Source organism: Cygnus olor, chromosome 4 (assembly GCF_009769625.2).
Source record: "Cygnus olor isolate bCygOlo1 chromosome 4, bCygOlo1.pri.v2, whole genome shotgun sequence".
Classification (NCBI taxonomy): domain Eukaryota; kingdom Metazoa; phylum Chordata; class Aves; order Anseriformes; family Anatidae; genus Cygnus; species Cygnus olor.
Window position 1 is genome coordinate 53,744,773 of NC_049172.1, and position 22,990 is coordinate 53,767,762.

Genomic DNA, 22,990 nt, shown 5'->3' on the forward strand with positions numbered 1-22,990 from the left:
TAGTGTGAATTTAAGTTCAGTTATAAAATGTGTTCAGAACATTCTTTGTGTCTGATATGTTGAGGGGAGTGGTCTAAACGTCCACATTTTGAGAAATGTAAAACCAGACTTCAGTAAGAAGCATGCAAATAAGACTGCCTCTGTTTCTGTTCCTGCCAAGTCTTTGTGCTTTATTCCTTTTGTATCTTCTGTTAATTTTAGGACTTCTCTTGCAGTTTGCTTCTTAGCCCTTTCACACTTTTGAGATCTGAAGATTTCACAAAGAAAGTGCTTTTATCACTGATCATAAAGTTTGTCCAGCAATGTTTCATTTTTTTTCGTGTTCGGTGATCTGTGGGCTAATACTAAACATTGTGTAAGCCATTTCCCCCATCTAGTGTGTTAATGGTGGTTATTTGGTGTTTTTAATTTTTTTTTCTTAATTGAAAAATCTGTTCTGTATGGTGAACTCTTGTATGGTTCCAGTTTCCTGTGAAATGGCTGCATTTCTTTAAGATGCTTCTGACTGTACTGGAAGGAGGGTGTGTTTTAGTACAGAGACGTAGAGGATAGAAAATAGCTCACAGAATCTTACTAAAAAGGGCAAAGCAGAAACATTTTGACACCATTATTTTACTAAAACATTAATAAGCTATGAGCAGTACTTTACAAATAACTGAGTAACTGTTGTCCTATAATCTTATGCAAGAAGCTACCATGCGGGCTCTTTGTAAATGTTGTAATATTTTTTCCCTGCTTGATAGTACAATGTTGTGGGATTAAGAGTATATAAGTTTACAAAGCATGCATTATCTGTTCTATTAGTGAATACTACAAAATAATAAAACATATGTGAAATACAAAGCTACACTTTTTATATGAAGGTTGTGCTATGCAGTTGGATGTTGTGTTGGGGAAGGAGAGAGTTCAAATTTCAGTGACCTAGATTTCTGTTACATCCTTGCATAAGGATCTGCTTCCTTACATAAGAAGGGAAGGCATTCTTTGCAGACCTTTCTAAGCGCATTTATACAAGTAGCAGACTTCTGTGTCTCTATTTTAGCTCTCAGTTTATTGAGACTTAGCTATTAGCTATTTAGATGCTAAATATTATATTATGGAACTTTACTTTTTTTTCGTATTCTTTCTTTTTCCAAATCAACTTCTAAACACTTGTAGTATTTTCTTAAGGTCTGTGTTAATAGATTTGCCCAAAATGTTTCTCTTGACATAAGAACTCTTAAGAATTATAAGAACCATCTACCAGAATTAATAAAATATTATTCATGTTTAGATGAAGATGATGACTTTGTCAATAAGAGAATTTCCCTGAAACCAAAGGAGAATGGGGCATCAGCAATCAGTTGTCCAGGAACGACGACGGTGAAAAAGGAAGATGTAAAACCACGAGCTAAACCTAAACCGTTATCTCCAGTGAAGCTGACTCCCACCTCAGCTCTCGATTTCTTTGGAACAAGTAGTGTCCAGCGATCAGAAAAGAAACTGGTAGCAAGTAAAAGGAAGGAAGTGAGTACTAATGATGTTGCTTTAGGTTACTTGTGTGTTTGATAGGAGAACAAAATAGCCAACTTAATAACTTTAAGAACCTTCTTAGCTGCTTGTCCTATTGAATGTTACATTTTCATAACCAGTCAGGTGTAAGGTCAATTTTGATGGTATGTAACAAGCATATTAAATCCTCAAAGACAACTGCAGAGTAAAACTTCCATGTTTGAGAAGAAAAGTACAAAGTTGAAAGTAGTATTTTCTTTATTACTATTTCCCATATGATTTTCCTTTAAAATTTTTACACAGTCTTTTGAGAGGAGTGAGTGGATGGGGTAGCTTATAGCTCGAGGGGAGGAGTTGTGCAGAGGGTAGAGGTAGCATGTTGTTTTCCAAAGCTTTATGGCATATATATTTATGGAATAACAAAGCACCAAATAAAGTATGGAGGAAGTTCAAATTCACCATGTAGCTTTTATCTCTTTCAAGCTGGCCAGCTGTGGTAGCATCAGAGGTGTTCAGCATTCTTTGAAAAAATGACATGTAGATGATATGGCTTTGTTTTGAATAGTAAAATCTCTTGAAAACGACCGTGGTTAATAGTGTATAGGTTAGAGAGCTAGGAATAAAATGCTGCATGTCTAATTACCAGTCCTTTTCTAGAAGTACACAAAATGAGTTGTACAGGTTAAATTATTACAGTTTACACAATATTGGAGAAACTGAACTGTTGATACTTTTTTTTTCTTTCCCCTCTTAAATATAGCCCTCACAAAGCAGGGACAGCACAGTGGACGATGAAGCCATTGCTAGGCAACTGCAGCTTGAAGAAGATTCAGAGGTAACAGCTGTATACATTTGTTGCTGCATGCCAGGAGCAATTTATTTAACTTAAAATAGTTTTTAAGAAATTAAGATGGACTTTCCATGTACGCTATATAGAAATAAATATGTTCATGTAATCTGTATACTTGAACTCTTCTGCATGTGTGCAAACATAGTCACACGGATGTTATTTCAGTGAGGTAAATAGAACCATGTCTCTCTCACCTAATTTATTTTCCATCTGTGCAGACTGTCTCTACCTATGCAGTTGATGGTATCTAGAATAGTTTTGCTTTTCACTTTTTGCTTCTTCATGGTTTTTTTCCCTGTTCCCTCAGATGTAAAACTAAAAACCATTCTCACCTGTGACTGTTTCATCTGTTGTCGTCTGAGTTTTCTTGTAGTTGAGAAAAATGTGAATGACCCATACCTCATCTGTGGTGAGGTGCTGGCACAGGTTGCCCAGAGAAGCTGTGGATGCCTCATCTATCCCTGGGGGTGTTTGAGGCCAGGCTGGATGAGGCCCTGGGCAACCTGATCTGGTGGGAGGTGTTCCTGCCCATGGGAGGGCGTTGGAAATGGATGGTCTTTAAGGTCCCTTCCAACCCGAGCCATTCTATGATTCTGTGATATGTGTGTATCACATTAGCACCTATTCAAATAGGTAAGTGAGAGAGACAGGTGTACTTGTCATACGTTTCCTTCACTCTGGGAAAATTGATTCATTTCCCATTGGTAATATTGAGCATCCTTTAAAATAAACATCACAGATGCAAAATATGGTCTTATCCTTGACCTCCCCAGAGGTCAGTATTTATTGACAACAATGCACGTTGTATTAAGGAAGAGAGAAGGTTTTACCCCAAAGGGCCGTGTAGGTTAGAAGAGTTAACTTGAAGATCATTTGACACTCTGTATGCCACAGCATCATGTTAGGTGAAACAGAAACGAAACCAAACCTGACTTTGTTTAGTACGATTTAATAAGTAACTTTCTTAGACTCCATGTGCAATATTTGAGTATTTGTTCTTGATGGCTCTTTCTATCAAAGAAAATCAGTTAAGTAAATATCAGTATTAAAAACTTACAATATAATTTAATTAAATTCCGTGAAGTAAACAAAATAAAAGCAGAGCTAAGGGCAGTAGTTAACTTCTCCAAAATTGCCACATCATTTTTTTATAATGTTAGTAGTAAACAAAGAGTAAAACTCATTATTGAGACATCATAATACTTAGCCTTTGTTCCTGCTTTTCTGTTGGGACCATTGTTGAAAGTTTGTCTGAAGCCAACAGGTTGCATCTCAATGCAAGCTGGTGGTTGTGAGATGCTGTCTTCCACTTCAAGTTTCGATCACTTATTAAATGGAAAGGATACACAGCAATAAAATTATGAAGGGACAGAAATTGTCTTTGAAAACAGATTGTTTGGGCCTATTAATATTTCTAGTATGACAAACCCAAACTCTGCTCTTTGCATTAGAGTTCTGTCTGTCATTTTTGAAGAAACAAGTCATTCTGCAGTATCACCTTCAGAAGTTTATTTGCATCTGGTAGGATATGTATGTCTCTAGTTATGTGCTGTCTTATTTTAGATAACTGTTTTGTCTTGAACAGCAAATAGTTTTAAAAGATAGTAGAATTAAAACTTGTCAGATGTTAATCTAAAACTTTTTTTTGCCTCATTACAGCTGGAGAGACAGTTGCATGAAGATGAAGAATTTGCTAAGACTTTGGCCATGTTGGATGAAACACCACAGAAGAAAAAGGTTGAATTCTTTTTAAACTTCATTTTCTAGAAACTGCGTTGGTAATTGTGTTATGTAGACACCTGATCTGTGTCTAAAGTCATGAGGCTTCCATACAGATGCCTTAAAAACAGCAAGAAGGTGTTTTCTTGAAAAGAACATGCTCAATTTTTTATAGTTTCTTCTTGGATTTTCCTCGCTCAGTAAATTGTTTCATTTCCAATAAAACTACAGACATTACTGTATTTTTGTGCAATTTATCTTGAAATGTAAATATAAGCTATAGTTCTAATTACCCACTGACAATTATGTTGAAGTTATATCCAAGATGTTTTGTTTTCGTTGTTTTCACCGTTGCTCATCATCTTATCAAATATGTACTTGAATGCAAATATTTAGGTAAATCAGTTATGAAAAGATTTTTAAAGTTTACAAGGCTCTATATCATAATATCATAGTTTCTAAGAATGCAGCTTTTGTGATGATGGCATTTATATAATCAGAATCCACTATACTGAGTCAAATGTCCACCATTATTTAGTTGCAGTGAATGAAAGCATATACCTAAAAAAGCATGAGAATGGTTTGAGTAATAGAATGCTTCTCCTAGGAGTTTTCCCATTTTCCAACCATTCCCAGTTCACTGACTTGATCCAGATTTGATTTTTATGTATTTAGGAGCTCACAAGATTCTTCTTACAGTGGGCAATCACCCACAACGTGCTGAGATCTGCTGTTGAACCAATTGCAAATCTGAGGGAATGTATGCACAATAGAGCATCAGAGAAGTCGGGAGTTGGAATGGTGTGGCTGTGGCAGAATGGAGCATATCCTGTAGGTTAATTTTTACTCATCTCAAATGAGTGGACTGCCTCTCTGTAATAAGTGAAGTGAGGTGCTGAAGACTGATGCCTTAGATCAGTTATGGCTCCTCTGTTTCAGGAGGACTAGATCAAGTGAAATGAGCCAAAGGCACCAGTTGATGAAAAATAATGGGAGAAAAAGGAAGGAGGAAAATACTTTTCTTCCTCAGAACAAGCAGGAATCTTAAGTTTTTAACTCTAACCTCAGCGATGTATATTCTCCCAGTTTCCATAGTTTGTGTTGTAAGGCAAAAGACTAATTCTGGCACAGTGAAGTATTTGTTGGGTTGTACATCAAAGCTTTTATAATTTAGGATTGCTAATTTGAATATAGCAAACATTAGTACTTCCAGATTATTCAGTAAACTGATTAGGATTAATACTTACTGTAACCTGGAAGTTTGTCTGGTGTTTGAAACGAGGAATAATTATGTGCATGGCTGAGTGTAGAATTTGCTCACCTGCCCACCTTTGAAAGAGTTTGTATTCTGACTTGTGGTAGGGATCAGTGTGTGTCTTTTTTTGTAGGTGTGTCATTCAGCCTGATGTACTTAACAGAAGGGGAACCTAACAGATCTGGACTTGATGGTAACATGGGACGTGGCACCTCTGACTTTGGCATTGTGTGTTCACTTAGGCTCGGAGGGATTCGGAAGAGCAGGCAGTACTGAGCTTCAAGAGCAGTCCTAATGTGACAGACAGATACAAGCAATCTCAAAGAGGTAGGATGCTAATATTATAGATCTGTTGAAATGTTCTCAATTTTCAATTAGATACGTTCTTATGTATGTGCTCTTCCCTACTCTTTAAAGTGAAAGCAACAAACTCAGCAGGTGAAGCAAAACAAACTAAATCTGAAAATTCAAAAGGGTCCCATTTACCCCCACAATCAACTGATGGTAAACTAGCAGAAGAGTCGACTGATAAGACCTTGCCTTTGAAACCTACCTCTAAGCTTGTGGCTCTTAAACGAAAAGAAGAGATTGCTGAAAAGGAAAGAGGCACTCAAAGTTCAGTATCAAAAGAAAAACTTCAGGGAAAAGAAGAGAAGAAAACACCAAAGAAGGACAAAATTTCTCCAAAGAAGGCTGAGGTAGGAGCTATCCATAGGTATTTAGTTAGCTTGGTAGAGTTCACAGGAAAACGGTTTTCAATTGTTATTGTTTATATATCACTGTTGTCACTTGGTACTTTGTTTGAATCTTCTAGGTGACTTTCAAATCTTACCAGAACTCAAGTTCCTAGCACCTGTAGAAATGTAGGAAAGAAATTAGCTGGAAAAATATAAATTGAATACATCAAGGAACTGAGAGTTCATTAATGCTCACTAAGGTGTGCATGTACACTGAAAAATCAATTCACTGCCCTTTCACACTTTCCTGAAAATTTGCAGAATGCAGGAATTCTGCTACTTGACTAGTGAGTGAAACTTCTTATGTGAGCGTAGGTGACCTTGTGAATGCTATACTGCTGTTAAAAATCAATGCCACTATCATTCTTTTTTCCCCTCTTCCATCTCCAATTTCATGTTTCTGAAGTATATTTCTTATATTTGTACATAATACGTTAACAATAACTTAGTGTTCTCTTAACTGTCTGATTCAGTAACTATAATTAGCGAACATATTCCATCCCGGCCACTTAAAAATGTACTTTTTAATCCTAAATACAAAATAGCACGTTTATTTGACATTTAATTAACAGTTGTAATTGGGAGGGAGAGCCTGCAACTGTTTCTGGTGATTTTTAAATAGATTTTTACAAATAAAAAGCTTAGATGTCTTAAGTAGAAATACTAAAAGTAGATTTTATAGAAGTGTAGATCTTACCAATACCTGATCATCATTCTGGAATCAAATAGGATGTGAATTTAAAACAACAATTTATTAATAAAATGGCTATGTATATGCAGAATGCAGATGAATGTACTGAGAATAAAGGTTGGGTACAATGTTTTTAAATTAAAACAAACAAACAAAGCCCCCAAGCCAAAAACCTGAGCTTTGTATTCCTTGGCAATAAGTTAAAAAACATTTAAACTTCCTTTTTCTTTGTTGTGTAAAAATGACTTAAATAGTGATGCTTGAGTTTATTTCATTGCTTTTTTTAATGTACCATATATGTATTTTTATATATACCATGTATTTATCTATTTTTCTTTTGTCCAAGTCTGTAAGTCCTGAGGACTCTGAAAAGAAGCGAAACAATTATCAAGCCTACCGAAGCTTCCTTAATCGTGAGGGTCCGAAAGCTCTGGGTTCCAAAGAGATACCCCAAGTAAGTTTGGCTACAGTAGAATTTCTATGTGTAGCAGTGGTGTGCATCATAGACTTCCCTCCAGTTCTTAAAAGTGATCTAACAAGTATCAACTAAACTATTTAAAAACTGGCATATATATTTTTTTCTCAAATACAAAGTATATATTGGGGAAAAAAGCTAAACTAGAATGCAAAACAGTGACTATATGAAAGGAAATGTATTGAGAAATGACACTAACTATCTGGTTTATAAAGCCATTATGATGGAAAATAGTTATTGGTCTTAAAGTTTGAAGTCCGTCAGTCCTTTAACGCTGTGCTTCAAGCACAGCATGTTAGTCACAGGTATGATAGGGACAGGTAAACTCTCTGAAGTTTTGTTGGCAGCTACTCCTTTTAATAGTTTTTGAACTTCTACAGCCACTATCTATATTCAGGCAGGTTAGGTTCATTTTTAAAGTTTCATTGAGCACTTGACATGGTAGAAGTTTAAAAAGGTTTGTGGTGAAAGGGGTATTTGTAGAATTGCATCAGTTAATGGCATTTTCTACAATGTTACGGTTCTCAGGGGGCTGAAAACTGCTTGGAAGGCCTGACGTTCGTAATTACAGGAGTTCTGGAGTCTATTGAAAGAGATGAGGCCAAATCTCTGATTGAACGTTATGGAGGAAAAGTAACTGGGAATGTCAGCAAGAAGACGAACTACCTGGTTATGGGACGAGACTGTGGCCAATCTAAATGTGAAAAGGTGAGTAGTGTTGTGCCTGAGCTAGGCAGAAGTGAAAATGTGAATTTTGTATATTACTGTATTGATTTCCAGTATCTCCTCTGAAATGGAGTGCTATGAATAAAATTTATGTTAAAAAGGAAAAATTACCTAGTATGGTTTAGGGCTTCATTTTATTTTATTTATGTCATAAATATAAATATACATATGAAACTGTGACAGGGGAGGTTCAGGCTGGGAATCAGAAAAAGGTTCTTCACAGAGAGGGTGGTCGGGCACTGGGACAGGCTCCCCAGGGCAGTGGTCACTGCACTGAGCCTGTTGGAGTTAAAGAAGTGTTTGGGCAGTGCTATCAGACACAGGATCTGATTTTTTGGGTGATTCTGAGGGGACCCAGGAGTTGGACTCAAGGATCCTTGTGGGTCCCTTCCAAGTTGGGATTTTCTATGATTCTATATATACATACACACATTAACAACAACACAACAAAAACAGCTTTTTGTTGCTCTTATTTTGTGTTCCTAAACATAACCTTTACTGGAAAGGATTTTGAATTGAATTATGTAGATCTCATTAACCTCTTAATTCGTATTTTCCCAGGCATCAGCTTTAGGGACAAAAATTATTGATGAGGATGGCCTATTTGACCTTGTTCGAACTATGCCAGGCAAAAAGTCCAAATATGAGCTGGCAGCTGAATCGGAGGTTTGTTCATTTGTTACAAACGTAGTTGTGTGTCGCGTGTGGTTCCCCAAATTGCAGGGAGCTTTGGTCTCTTGTTCCATGGACAGCAATCCTATGATTTGACCTACTAAGTTAAAAGTATTGAAAATGAAAAAAAATTACTTGTGCTTTAAGGATTCTGCTTTAGAGAGGTAAGGTTTATTCTAATCAGACATTTTGTATTTTTAGGTATCTGACTGAGGGAGTAATCATGTCTTCTTAGATGACTTCAGTTTTAAACCCTGAGCCTTTGTTTATTCTTTGATGATATATCGTACCTGGAAAGGCCAATTAAAAACTTCTACTGTAAACATGGGACAGCTACTTGTAAACCACGTATATAGATAATGGATTTAATCTTTATGTGGTACTTACTGTAAAAAACAGTAATAAGGTTTTTATGGACAATTAAATCTAGCCTGTAGTGGCTGATAAAATGTTATTAAAAATTCAGTTAGCTCTAGCATGCTTGATGTTCAGTATAGATACTGCTTTGTTGTTTCTGATGCGGCTGTGAATTGTGTGTAGATACTGTTAGTACCTTCAGGAAAAGCAACTCTAAGCCTGTACTAGCTAATTACTTTAGTTCCCTTTCGAATTGCTTTGAGTTGAATACTTTCAGCTTATTTTTAAAAGACAACTGTGTTTCTCTTTAGCCAATGTGTGCTTGAAGAGCACTTCATTTATGGAATGCAGGTTGTTCCCCATTCCTGCTCCCTTCATCCTGCTCCTGGCGTGTTTTTTTTTTTTTGTGTGAGTGTGTGTTCAAGCTTGGAAGTGTTGCTTTGAGAGCTGCACTTCCACTTCATGCGTGTCTGATGGCCTGTTCTTTACACCTTGTCAGTCATCAGTTTTGGATTATTTTGTTTAATGACCTGTCAGGCTTAGTGAGTAAGGAGACTGCTGGAACTTTTACTATTCTTGGAATGCCCAGAATGTTTCCTGCCTCTTCTGTGGGCTGTGCTACGGAACCAGGTGACATCGTGTTTAACAGTGGTTTATTTTTCAAAGAACACTCTTTGATCTCCTCTTGGAAGTTTTTTAAATCAATACAGAAGACTTGTTACTTTTTTAAGCACTCTTGTGCATATGTGCAAACATAGCATGTTTGTTTTGACGTATTTTTTTCTGGAAATTTTTCTTTAATTTTCTTATCTTTTGTTTTCCTAAGGCAAAGAAAACAGAGTCGAGACATAAAAAGACACCACAGAAAACTGAAGCTGGCAAAAAGAATTTTAGCCCCCTCAAAAGGGAAGCTGATATTAAAAAAAGAAATTATACTCCTGAGAAGGGAGGTACCTTCAAATCTGTTAAGAAAGAAACTGCTGCCGCTCGAAAGCTTACAGACTTTAAACAGCAAACAGTGGAGAAGAAAGAGGTCCCAGAACCTAAGGGGACCTTGGTCTCTGAGATTAATGAAAATGGAACAGAGAGATTGCTATGGGTGGATAAATACAAGCCTACGTCTCTCAAGGCAATCATTGGACAGCAGGGTGAGCAAAGCTGTGCCAATAAACTTCTGCGATGGCTCCGAAACTGGCACAAGAATACCTCGGAAGATGGACAAGGTGACCAGCGCGGTTAACTTCTCTGTGCTCTTCCATGCCAGTCACGTTGCTTGGTTCTGTGTGTTGACATAGGTCCTTTGGGAGAGGGGAATAACTCCAGAAATCAGGAATGAGTCTGAAGTCAAATGCATTTTTTAGCAGCAGTTGAGCCCGAGGGTTTTGTTGAAGCAGTTGCTCACTTATCCCCTCCGCTTCCCCCCAAAAACAGAACAGCCAACTGTCTGAAGATATGTTTTTTAGAATTGTGTGATATTTTCTTAAATGTGACTATTTCCAGAATAGACTAAAACAAGCTGGCAGTGTGTGTACATGTATATACATACATGCACTATATATGTGTGTGTATAAATATAAAATACACACACACATAAAATGCCCTCACATTCAGTCTCTTGAATTATTTTTCACCATGAGAAGTGCTAGCCAGTGCTAACCTGTGTACACGTGGGGAAAAAGCGGGATAGCAGTACGTCTAGAGGGCTGTCATCACACGTGGGGAAGAGATGAATTGTTAAGGCCCTTGTTCTTTGTCATGTAGCCACTGTCATGCATGCTGCATAATCCTGTGGACAGTTTTTTGTGACAAAATAGCATACAAGCTTCACTGCAACCATAATAGGTAGTATGTTTTTTTTTGTGGTGTATTTTTTTGTTCTTTGTTATGATGTGAGTGTGAGAAAATTGCTGAAATAGTTGTGTTCCAGTAATATTTTTCAGTTTAGAATCTCTGCAAGTGTTACCTAATGTGACTTAAACTGCTTTTCCCCATATGCTTAGGATGCAGATGTGCATGTATTTTTTTGATACTCGTATCAATCCTTAAATGTGGAACTCAGTAATAGTTGATGTCCCTAACGATTTACACGATGTGTGCAGATTATTTGGTAATATATATGTAGATAAAACCTGGAATCTTCTTTTATAGCAAAGGCCAGCAAACTTGGAGGCAAAGATGATGGTATTAGTTCTAAAGCAGCATTACTTTCTGGTCCACCTGGAGTTGGTAAAACTACTACAGCTGCTTTAGTTTGTAAGGTAAGTCCACATTAATAGTTGTTCCCAAGAGTATTTGTTTTGTGTTGATTCTGTAGCTGGATGTGTGCAGGTGGCTGTCCCCTAAATTACCGGGTTCTGCTCCCAGCCTAGCTCCACCTGGTCAGAAGAGGTTTACAGGTGGCCTGGGGAGGGCCATGAGGGTGAGCAGAGGGCTGGAGCACCTCTCCTATGAGGACAGGCTGAGGGAGTTGGGATTGTTCAGCCTGGAGAAGACAAGGCTCCGGGGAGCCCTTACAGCTGCCTTCCAGTACCAAAAGGGGGCCTACAGGAAAGCTCTGGAAGGACTCTTCGTCAGGGAGTGTAGGGATAGGACAAGGAGTAATGGCCTTAAACTAAAAAAGGGTAGGCTTAGAGTAGATATAAGAACGAAATTCTTTACTTTGACAAGTTTCTTTGATTGATTTTTTTTTTTAATATATCTAACAAAGATCCCTTTCCCAGACTTATTCAAATTCAAATGTCTCTGTAGGACGAAGTTAACAGCAGGGTATCTGTTACTAAATCTGAATTCAGGAATTTGTTTTTGTGAGCTTAGGGTTCATGAGAGTCAGCTGGGGATTCCATACTGTAAAAACGTCCTTAAAGCTAAGCGTTAGTACTGACTTTGCAGATCATTTTGTTCTTAAGTGACTCGCAAGAACTCTCTTAAAATATGATATTAAGAATTAGCAGCTGTCTGGTCTTTGTGCTGGGAAAGAGAGATTACGTATTGTCTACAGCTCGAATGCTAAAATATTTTGCTTCTTTTTTTATTCCAACTGTGCTTCTCCTTCTCCAGAGGCCTTAGAGCTTTGTGCTCACAGAAAGGTAGATGATCCAGAGCTCGTTTCTCTGGCTAATGCTGCACCTAGAGCTGGGTGTGCTGACTTGGGCTGATTTCTATGCTAGCGTGGTATTTTTTGCCTTTAGTTTGCAACTTAGCTTGCTCACAGCTGCCTTGGGTCTGTCTGTAGAGTGTTTCACTGTGCTCCCCAGACACAATTAACAAAACTGGGTTATCCAGACCCCAAGAACAAAGCTGTGCGCAGCACGCTGCTGCGGTGTGGCATGCCCTGGTGGGAGAGTTTGCTGATAAAGGAGCAGCTGGGTTGAGGTCCTGAAGGGAGTAACAGGCAGCCCAGCCCTGCTGTGAAGAGGTCGGGCTGCTGGGAGAGCCATGTATTTTCTAGCTGTTAAATAGTTAAAAGCTCTTCTTTCCATCAGCTTTCTGAGGGATGCGGCATGCTTCTTCTCCTGACTCTGAACACAAGATTTTAACATGCATCTGGAGATAGTACGGAGCTTAGTCAGCCTCAGCTCATAGTTCTGTTTCTGTCCCTTGTGGCAGTTCTGTTAATCTTTCACAGCTAAATCTGTGCCTCTGACTTCTTCATGCAAAAATTTTGTGCTCTTTTGGGCACGTCTGTTCCATGTCTGGTTGTAAGTATTTTTGGAGTACGAGAGAGTAGTAGTATAAAGGGAGAAAGAAATCAAAGCCACAAATTAGATCTAGAAGTGCTGTTAGAAGAGCTTTCTTCTTGAACTCTGAAAATGCTGTTTTTAATTGAGTATGCTTATGCTCTTCTCACTGATCTGCGTTCTCATTTTTGTGTGTTTGAACTAGGAACTGGGGTATAGCTACGTGGAGCTGAATGCCAGCGACACTCGAAGTAAGAACAGTCTAAAGGAAGTAGTTGCTGAATCGCTTAACAACACCAGCATCAAAGACTTCTGTTCTGGTATGTCTGTTGTTTGAAGGAGGATTCTTCTTGTGCTAAGTGTCTGGTTACAGGAGGGACAGAGCTTCCTTATTGCACAGCAATGTTAGGAAGAGAATCAGAGAATGTTATTAATCAGCAGAAACTACTAAGGAGCTCTGCAGTTGCTCTTGTGATGCATGGGGTTTAATTCTTGGAAGATAACGCAATGCCAGCTCTATTCTGTGAACATAAATTCTGCATCAGCAAGTGGTAGAATGAGAACAGAAGGTTCATCAGCACTTCAGTTGTGTGGGTTGGGCTCACATCAGTATATAGTGTGGGGTAAAACTCTGAGCAAGCCCCTATTTTATTCCTGTGGGAATAAAATACTCTATTGCAATCTCATTCTCTTGTCCATATTCATTTTCAGGCACATCCTCATCAGTTAGCGGGAAACATGTATTGATCATGGATGAAGTGGATGGTATGGCAGGCAATGAAGACAGAGGAGGGATTCAGGTGAAACTGCTACAGTTACTAGCTAATGCCATTGCTAAGAGTGCACACCATATTTCATGCCAGTCTACTGTCCTCAGTCTGTGGTCTGTAGAGTCTCCAGAGTACCTGTTTTAGTAGTTTATCCTTTGGACTTCGGAAGTCTGAAAGAACTATGCAGTGGTAGAGATGGAGAAAAGACATTTCTGTTTTTAAAAACAAAAAGAAAAGCACAACCAAAACCACCCAATTTGTCCCAACGTCTCTGCAACTGGTACTTGTTCTCTTCAGCAACTCAGGTTTTAGATTCTGAAGATTTCCTGTGGTCGCATGCAGTACTTTGACAATAAAGGGCATACAGATCTTTAGCTCAAATACAGGTATTTACGTTGCAAGAATCTGAAACTGATTTTCACCTGCATTTGAACAGACAAAGTTTGCTCTGCTAAGTCCACTAATGCCGAAGCCTCAGGGCTGAGCTCTTTGGGCTTCCTCCTTGTTTAAGGCAAGGTGTGTTTGAAAAGCAGGGTGCTCCCTCTGGGCATGCACAGGCTGGGTCAAACTGATCTTTGGATGAACTGATCTAGTCCTTCTGGTGGACAGCTGTACTCTGGACTATTTATCTTTGTTGCTTCTTGAAAAATGGTCAAAACATGATTGCTGGTAGTGGAAGCGGATAGATGCACCAGTACTACTGCAGCTGAATAGAATCACAAGCAGATGAAGCAGGAAAAGGGGGGGCAAAGTTTTCAGTGTGGAAATCACAGTAGCAAGTATTTTATAGGCTTGAATCTGACAAGGATCTGATTTAAGGCAGGGACTGATGCTGCTTGGTATGACATCTTAATCATTCTTCTGAAGTATCTGATGCGATCGTAATGTGTTTATATTGCAGGAGTTGATCGGTTTGATTAAACACACAAAAATACCCATCATCTGCATGTGTAATGATCGAAACCATCCTAAAATCCGTTCCTTGGTCCACTACTGTTTTGATCTTCGTTTTCAGAGACCTCGTCTAGAGCAGATTAAGGTAAGAAGGATGGCTCTATGGGCTACGCTGAATTACCATCAGCAACTTCTGTCTCCGTGTGGCAGAAGTCATACAGAATTGGAAACATTGCTTGAAACTTAATGGATTACCTCACTGAGTATCTCTGCTTTACCACCTGTGTTGTCTAGTGCTTTGGGAAGAAAGACTTAAGGATTCCAAAGCCTTTCAGATTTAGAAGCCTATCTTAACTATATCCAAAGGCTTGTTTTAGATGATCATTTATGTTTTTTTACATTTTATGTTTTTTAATGCCAATGAGAAGGGCTGACTTGTATTTTGAAAGAAAACTATTTAAATTATACTTGATTCAAAAACGGGAAAAAATGCAACTCTCTGTGTCAATGTGTTCTGTAGGGGAAAAGAATTAATGGGAATTCTCTGGTGACAATTTCTCAGAGAACTGTCTGTGTTACAGGGTGCTATGATGTCTATTGCATTTAAAGAAGGCTTAAAAATTCCACCACCTGCTATGCATGAGATAATCCTGGCAGCAAATCAAGACATCAGACAGGTCAGTGCCAGTTCAGTATTAGCATCAATTCAGAGAAGTATGAAGTCGTCCTTGACTTCAGTGTGGTATTTGAATGATACTATTATTTTTAGGTATAGGGATCCCGCTTTTTTTCTGCTCAAGTCTTAGTCTTTCATTTAAGTGCTTTTATGCTACCAAATTGTCACTCTTGTTCTCTAGGTTTTGCATAATCTTAATATGTGGTGTGCAAAAGATAAATCATTGACTTATGATGAGGCCAAAACAGATGCCAGCAGAGCTAAAAAGGATATCAAACTGGTGAGTGTAAAATACTGGACTAGCTTTTATTGTGATATTTTGGTACAAATACCGGGCTTTATAAGCATCTTCTGAAATAAAGTACTAATAGCCTGGATACAAAGAGCTGACTAGTATTTTGAGTACATGTCAAACTTGCCACAAATAGTTGAAGAGCAGTAAATCCAGGACTGAGTACGTTTTTTGATATACTGGTCTTCTAAGTAAGATGCAGTTACGAAGCTCATACTTTGCACTTTGATTCTTTCCTTTAGGAGAAAATTCTCTTAATGTCAAAAGTAAAACTCATTTCTCAAAACTGGCAAAGCGCTATTCATAAAGTACATTTAAAAGTAGAATAAAGAATGTTGAGCTTGTGCTGCTGAGTCCAGATATTGTTGGGTGCAATCAGTGTAGTAATTCTGTGCTGTCTTATTGTTTGTTTGACTTGCAACCCATTGACTTCTTGAAATATTTACTTAGGGCCCTTTTGACGTTGTCCGGAAGGTTTTTGCTGCTGGAGAGGAGGCTTCTCGTATGTCTCTTATAGACAAATCCGACCTTTTCTTCCACGACTATTCCCTAGCACCTCTTTTTGTTCAAGAGAACTACGTACATGTGAAACCGTCTGCTGCCGGGTGAGTTAGTCTATACCTTAAATTGACAGCTTTGTGCCGGGGTGTGAAATTAGACTAAAACCTATATGGATGTTTCTGCTATGTAATAAAATCAACTCTTTTTTCCCCTCAGGGGAGATCTGAAAAAGCACTTGATGCTCTTGAGTAGAGCAGCTGATAGTATATGTGATGGTGATCTAGTGGACAAACAGATTCGCACCAAGCAAAACTGGAACCTTCTACCAACACAGGTGAGTGTTCAACGCTCATTTTGTGTGCTTCATGGTATGGGTGTGCAGTATACAAGGCTGATCCCTCACAACTGAGGCTTCTGTGTAATTTAATGACCTATCATAGCTCATGCTTCATGTAGTATTCTTCTGTTCTGCTGGGGAGTAGAGCAGTTTCCACATAAACATGAGGTTGAACCCATGCTGTCTCTTGAAATGAAGTCTCTGAAACACTGAAAAGCTTGAACCTTCTTTATAAAGTGCGGCAACATGTGGCATGTACAAATTCTGACGTGGTTACAAGCCTACTGGGTTTTGTTTCCTATTCCAGCCTTTTACCAGGCCAGTATTTCTCCTAAAGCACAGAGGACTGAAGCTTCTTCACTGTACCTCTTTCAGTGATCGCAGAAACTTTGACAAGATTTATGCTTAAAGGATCATGTCTGGCACCAGAGAATGTATCATAGATAAAGCTGGAAGGGACCTCGGGAGGTCACTGAGCGCATGCCCGCCCTGCTTAATGCAGGTCTGAGTAGACAAGTTGCTTATGTAGCGTTGTTCTAGAGATCTCTAAGTAGCTGTGTTCTTTTGAAATGTCTCCCTCACTGTGTCCGTCTGCTGGAGATGATAGCACTTGTTTGTGTGAAGTCAGCTGTCTGTGTGACTGTACTCGGAACTGGACAGGCAAAACAAGCCATTTTAAATAAAGGCTTTTGAAAACCCAGACCACTTCATAGCTATTTTAGAACATGATAAATAGGGTGGTACAAGAGATGAAGCTGCAACCTGGAAGTGGTAGGATGTAGAAGAGAAACAAGCAAAGTTCTCTTAAAACTCGCTGTTTAGAGTGAGGAGCTATCTGTATTCACCTACCTACTTTCATTGAAACAAGTGGAGTAGTATGTCTTGGTGTCAGCGAGACTAAATTCATTGTGATTTAAGTTTGGCATGTGTGTTACTTTTTTTTCAGGCTATTTATTCGAGTGTTCTCCCCGGGGAGCTGATGAGAGGTTACATGTCCCAGTTTCCTGTCTTTCCCAGCTGGCTGGGGAAATTTTCATCCACAGGCAAACACGAACGGATTGTTCAAGAACTGGCAATGCACATGAGTCTCAGGTAGTACTGACTCTTCTCTTTGGTTTATATCAGTAGGGATATCTGGTTCTCCTGTAGCTCGTTGCCTACCAGTAATTCCTTGTTGTGCTTGGTACAAGTTTACATGTGTATTCTAGGAATACCCTTGGGTGTTGTTGGTGACATTTTCTTAGCATTAATCTGGACTTGGGGCACTTTCAGTACAGTTGACTGACTTTTTTTGGAGGCTGTTTTTTTTCTTCTTTTGTTTTAAGTTGGGTTGTGTTATCCCTGCCCATGGCGGGGGGGGTTGGAACTAGATGATCTTTAAGGTCTTTTCCAACTTAAGCTATTTTGTGATTCTTTAATTCCCCAGACTGCTCAGTTCTTGGGTGCTGAATTCCTTGCACCAGGTTATCCCTAGTCCAGGTATTGCAAAAGAAATGACACAATTCAGCTTGCAGTTAACTCTTAAGGCAGCTGATAATCCATTTGGTGAGAGCCCACCTACAGGTTGGTTGTGTTTAGGAGCGAGCTGTGAGTTGCTGTAGAGATTTACTCCTCTCTTTCAATTTGACAAAGAACCCAGATGTGCAAGAGGACAGTAAACATGGAGTATCTGTCTTATCTGCGGGATGCACTTGTCCAGCCTTTGAAAGACTTTGGAGCAGATGGTGTACAACAAGCTATAACTTTCATGGACTCTTACTGCCTGATGAAAGAAGATGTTGAAAATATCATGGAAATAAGCATGTGGGGAGGCAAACCCAGTCCTTTTTCAAAGCTGGATCCCAAGGTAAAAATTTACAAGTAATTTTTTTCTTTATCTTACATATTTTAAAAGAAAATTGTACAATGGTAGTCATGGTATGGATATGCTGTTGAAAGGCTAAAGCTGGGGAAGATGCAAATAAATTATCTTATTAACTATAATTTGAGACCATGAAAGGCCTTTGCAGCTCAGCTGTCAGGCATGCTACTAAGGGTTCAGGGACATGTCCTAAAAAATAAAGGTTGCGTTTCATTCAGCAGTCTTTCATGTTGCCCCTGAGGTAGAGGATCACTGGGAGTCAGCTGTGTTGGGGGCACAGTGAGAAGTGGAACAGAGAAGCGAAAGGGAAAGCAGGATCTTGCAGGTGCTTCCTACGTGCAAGCTGTATCAGCTTCTTGCACTGCTCTTGAATGCTTTCCTGTATCCTTTTGTAAAAAACAAACAAACAAACAAAAAAAAAACAAAAACAAAACCTTTTTGGTCACATCACCCCAAAGGAAAGGTGATGTAGACTCTTGGCTAGAGTTGGTTAGCTAAGCTGATGCTCAGTGTCTCCTTCTAGGTCAAAGCCGCTTTTACACGTGCCTACAACAAAGAGGCGCATCTGACTCCGTATTCCCTTAATTCTGTGAAGACATCTAAAAGGCAGTCAGGATCCGTGGCAACCTCTGAACTGAGTGAAGACCTGAATGTGGATGAGATCCAGTCTGATGAGGATGAGCAAGACAGTGTTGAAAGCGATGCAATGATTAAGGTGACTTAGTTTCCTCAGTACTAAACTTTTTTTTAGTTAACTAAAATGTCTAAAATGTGATTCCTGGAAGGGGAGGGGAGAGACGAGCAAATCTCTCCCCTATTTTCCCCCATTGAAAGCATTTTTGACACGTGCTTTTTGTCAGGTTACAGTTGAATTTTAAATTGTCCGCTTATTCTGTTTGTAGCAAAAAAAGGCGAAGTCTTCCAAGCTGCCAAAAAGAGAGAAAAACGAAGAACCAACAAAAAAAGAAGGGAAAAGGAAGGAGAAAACAAGACATTAAACACAATCTTGCTCTGGATGTGGCTTTGCTTATCTAACTTCTGTCAGGAACATGAACGCTCCACTGATGTAGCTGGGAAAGTAGAACCAGCGCGTTGAAAATGCTCCTCTTATAGAGGTGATGTAGCTACTGTATTCTCACACTATGCAGTGCTGTACTTACTCTTAACGTGCTACGTTACAAGCTATAAATATTCTTGTAAAACAAGCGCCAGGGTGCATGAACATGATACAAATGTGATGCTTAGTTACCTGGTGTTTTTGCTAAGTCTTCGCAGGACTTCCATTTTTTTTATAAATCCTCTGTTATTATGTGGTGAAATCTTGTAAATAGTACATGATGCAAGAAAGCTGATTTGCATATTTGTACATTATAGGAATTAAGCAGTATATAAGATTACAATAAAAGGTGTTTCGCACAAGTTTTTTTTTTAAATTTTGCTTAAGTTCCTGGAATGTTTGTCTTTCTCCTTTCCTTTTGAGGTTCTGGCTTTTCTGCATTTGTCAGGATGTGGTTATATTTTTTTCCCCCAGCTTTGCTTTTGTGTTTTAGAGACGCAGAAAAGCAGTGAGGGATTTAAGCACTGTCTCTTCAAAGTTTGGAACTAAAATGTTATCTCTTTAATCAAAGCTAGAACAGAATACCTAAGAATACCTAAATACTGTTTAATACCTAAAACTGTTTAACAGACACTGTTAAATAGAAATTAGCATGATTAAAACTCACTTGATGTTGGATAAGAGAACACTTAAGTCTTCTGCCACCCACATCACACAGTGCCCCTTGCCTTTGGTGCAGACGAAATGTAAGTTTTGCTTGATAAGATTTTAATTTAATCAATGGGGTTTATTACTATAATAAATCAAAGTACAAAATTTATCAAAAGCTAAATATTTACAGATTATCACAAAATAGAAGTGATATGGTTGTTGTTAAATCCCAGTGGAGAAAACGTGTAATGCAGTGATAGAGTTCCTTGCAGCTTGCTGAACAAGACAGGCTGTTCTGAAAACAAACAAAAACAGTTAGTCAGACCCCAAAATGAAGATTCTAGTAGCAAAGTACATGATCTTCTGTGAGCAAATAGAAAAAAGTGATTAAAAATGCAAAAATAAGGTCAGTATGGTGTGTTTGTATATATATAAATTCACAATAGCAGTTCCTGTTACTTTGTCTTTATAGCTAAGTTTTCATATAAGGTATCTGCACCAATACATCAGCCTTCAACTGTTACAGTTAAATAAATGAGGAACTTTGTTCATGCATTTTCAGTTACCAGTTCAACAAAACCAAACCGCTGGATCCAGGTGTGTGGTACAGACAAAGCCTTGGTCTCAGTCTTTGAAGTAAGCATGTCAAGCCAATACTATGTTGCTGTTATCCTGTGATAGCTTCTGTGTTAAATATGTTTGGAACTTACTGTACAGATCATTTCTCTATCATGGAAACCCTACAGCATAAGATCATGTAACCTGCATTTCAGCTCTGTTCCTTCTAGTTAGGAGCTCTTCCCTCCTCCCATACTCCTAAAATCCGATGGCTGATCAGTAGGAGGATTTGCTGAGATCTTCAAACGGCTCCCTGTGCCACTAAAGCACAGCTGGTGTTCAGGAACACACCAACCCAGACTGCTGCAGATGATAACCTGGTCATAAAGGTAAACCGGTTCCAAAGTCTCACAGGGGGAATGATGTAACAGCTAGGTTCCTTCCAGTTCCAAAAACTACTGGGCTGTGTGCACTTGAGTGCAAACATGTGATAAATCTGCACCTCAGTGATCTGAGGGATAGAGGCCTAGGCTTTGTTAAATTATTGAAACACTGAGCATTCCTTGCTAGGAAAGGCTTCAAATGTCTTCTAGAATGAGCCCTGTTAAATAAAAACAAGCAACAAAAGAACCCAAACACAATACAACACGAACACCGTTTCTTGTACATACCTGAACTTACTGGTCCATGTCTTCTTGTTTGAGGTATTGCGTGCAGTCACTTATTTTCTTAAGATGAACAATGTTAATTCTTTCAGAACACATTGGACATGTATTTTCACTCTGTAACATGCTGTTTTAAAAGAAGGTTGACAGATCAAAGCGTAGTTCTAACACTAGCAAACCTGTACAACCTATACTGTGTAAAAAATAAAGGCTAGAGCAATACATTGTGCTTCTGTCTAGGTGGAGAAAAGTTTTTTTTTTTTTTTTTTTTAACATATGAGAACTAAGATTGCAACAGGAACGTTGCTGCTGTGGCAGGTAGAGCACAAACAAAGCATTGGGGCTAGAAGGTAGTTTCTGGAGAAGCAGTTCCTGACTGCAGAACAAGCTACCCAAGCCCATTCCCGTACAGATGGGTAGTAGGGACAAGTGGTGGTAGTTGTGTTAGTGGGTGCATATTCTTGTTTTGGTGGCTGCTGCTGTGCCTGGTTCACTTGAAAGTAATGTTCTGGGAGTATGTTTGATGAAATGCTCAAGTAAGAGGTTTTTCCCCACCCTCAGAGGCTTACTTGTTTTTAAGTACCAAAGAAAACTGTTTGCTGCTGAACTGTGAACAAACTAACATTGGAATCCATCAACAGAAAAAATGAAGTAAAAATCCCAACTTACTTCTTGAATTCTGAATAGAGGGCAGGGAAGTCACAGTGGGGGCAGACTGTCCAGTCATCTTGTACCATGTGCCGGCCCTGCATGCAAAGGCAACAAGTTATTAAAGGGTATGTGCTGTCCTAGCAGACTGGGCGCTGAGGTGTTGCTCTGTTACTGTGAGAAAGTCTCAGCAACAGCGTTCTAAAGGTCTCGATGAATTTAAAAACAAAAACAACCCCACTATAATAGTGTTACTTATTGTGTAAATTCTGTGACTAGAAAAAGAGCTCTGAATGAGACAGCATTTTCATTATGACTTGTATTTCCTTTTAAAACAAAAAGTATTAAATTACCGCTTTATTTTATTTTGGCAATTTTATAATGCTATTTGTAAATCTGCATAGGGAGGGCTGTTTGTAAATTTACAGAGAATTTTTTTTGATGCTATGTGACATTCAAAAAATGTCCCTAAGCCACGTCACTTGAGCCCAGGGGGTTGCATTTGACTGTCAGTCCGTGAGCATAGCGGCAGTCCTGAGACTTGCCGCTTGAAGCAGAGATTATTTCCTTTTTTTTGTATGGTTTCCAATTTGCTCTTGATGCAGAGAATTGTTACATAGGTTGGTCAACATTATAACATGCAACAGTGCCTTAAACTGTATTCAGCAATTTATGCTCTAATACAATATACAACAGTAAACTCTTTTGACGCTTTCAAAAGATATTAGAAAATTCTGCTGTCCTCATGATGTTACAAATACCTGTGATGTAATTGAGCTATAACTAAGAGGCAGTTTAATTACATGAAATGTACATGAATACGTACTTTGGTTTCTGGCTTGCAAAGTTATGTATTTAAAAACTTTTTTTCCCCTTAAGATACTACTTCTGAAATATACTGATCATAATATTCTGCTAATCCAATAGTTTTAAAAAAAGGTATATATCTTTTGTAAGACCGATTCTTTAGTTTTAATAAAGAATGTTTACTTAAGCAGGCATCGAATGTTGGAGTTAATCTGTGATTATTCTGTAATTCTAGTGTGACAAATCACTTCAACCTTGTAAAAAGTGTTACACAGTAGCTAACCTCAGTATAAAGAATTTGTAATGATATTAGTAACAGTTAGAGGCATAGCTCTTCTGCTAGGAGATGTGCTCCATGCCTCTTCAATATACTGTAAAGAATCCTGAAACAAAAATATCAGGGCTTCTCATTTCTGTTAGGATCAGTAGTACCGAAATACCCAACCATTACTTAACCTTGGAAGTGCCCCAAACTTCTGTTATGTTCTGGCTGTTCCTAAAAATGGAGTTTTGAGGAGACTTTCCCTTTTTTAAAAGCAGTCCTGGCATCTTGAAGTTTAGGGGAGGAGAGCTGTGCCCTTCACAAGCACCTGCCCAAAGACCGAAGGGGGACTTCTACATCC

General features: G+C 38.6%; 2 protein-coding genes across 10 annotated transcripts in view; one reads left to right on the plus strand and one right to left on the minus strand.

The window, feature by feature from the left end:
- RFC1 (replication factor C subunit 1) overlaps nt 1-22,559 on the plus strand; it is a 43,185-nt gene extending 20,626 nt beyond the window's left edge. For all 6 annotated transcript variants that reach the window (XM_040557034.1, XM_040557031.1, XM_040557033.1 and 3 more), the window contains 21 exons: nt 1,274-1,506; nt 2,252-2,326; nt 4,001-4,078; nt 5,558-5,642; nt 5,733-6,013; nt 7,090-7,197; nt 7,747-7,926; nt 8,506-8,610; nt 9,800-10,196; nt 11,122-11,231; nt 12,856-12,970; nt 13,362-13,450; nt 14,322-14,459; nt 14,896-14,991; nt 15,172-15,270; nt 15,733-15,887; nt 16,000-16,117; nt 17,067-17,212; nt 17,753-17,966; nt 18,505-18,696; nt 18,884-22,559. In XM_040557034.1, the coding sequence (XP_040412968.1) occupies nt 1,274-1,506; nt 2,252-2,326; nt 4,001-4,078; nt 5,558-5,642; nt 5,733-6,013; nt 7,090-7,197; nt 7,747-7,926; nt 8,506-8,610; nt 9,800-10,196; nt 11,122-11,231; nt 12,856-12,970; nt 13,362-13,450; nt 14,322-14,459; nt 14,896-14,991; nt 15,172-15,270; nt 15,733-15,887; nt 16,000-16,117; nt 17,067-17,212; nt 17,753-17,966; nt 18,505-18,696; nt 18,884-18,979 (3,110 nt within the window). In that variant the 3' untranslated portion in view covers nt 18,980-22,559. The remainder of the gene's footprint in view (nt 1-1,273; nt 1,507-2,251; nt 2,327-4,000; nt 4,079-5,557; nt 5,643-5,732; nt 6,014-7,089; nt 7,198-7,746; nt 7,927-8,505; nt 8,611-9,799; nt 10,197-11,121; nt 11,232-12,855; nt 12,971-13,361; nt 13,451-14,321; nt 14,460-14,895; nt 14,992-15,171; nt 15,271-15,732; nt 15,888-15,999; nt 16,118-17,066; nt 17,213-17,752; nt 17,967-18,504; nt 18,697-18,883) is intronic.
- The window catches only part of WDR19 (WD repeat domain 19), a 41,245-nt gene continuing 38,065 nt past the window's right edge, over nt 19,811-22,990 (minus strand). For 2 of the 4 annotated variants that reach the window (XM_040557026.1, XM_040557027.1), the window contains 2 exons: nt 21,582-21,658; nt 20,526-21,039 (listed from right to left, as the gene is read on the minus strand). In XM_040557026.1, the coding sequence (XP_040412960.1) occupies nt 20,925-21,039; nt 21,582-21,658 (192 nt within the window). In that variant the 3' untranslated portion in view covers nt 20,526-20,924. Of the gene's footprint in view, nt 19,985-20,525; nt 21,040-21,581; nt 21,659-22,990 lie in introns of those variants that run through there. The other 2 variants (XM_040557025.1, XM_040557024.1) reach the window with 2 other exon arrangements.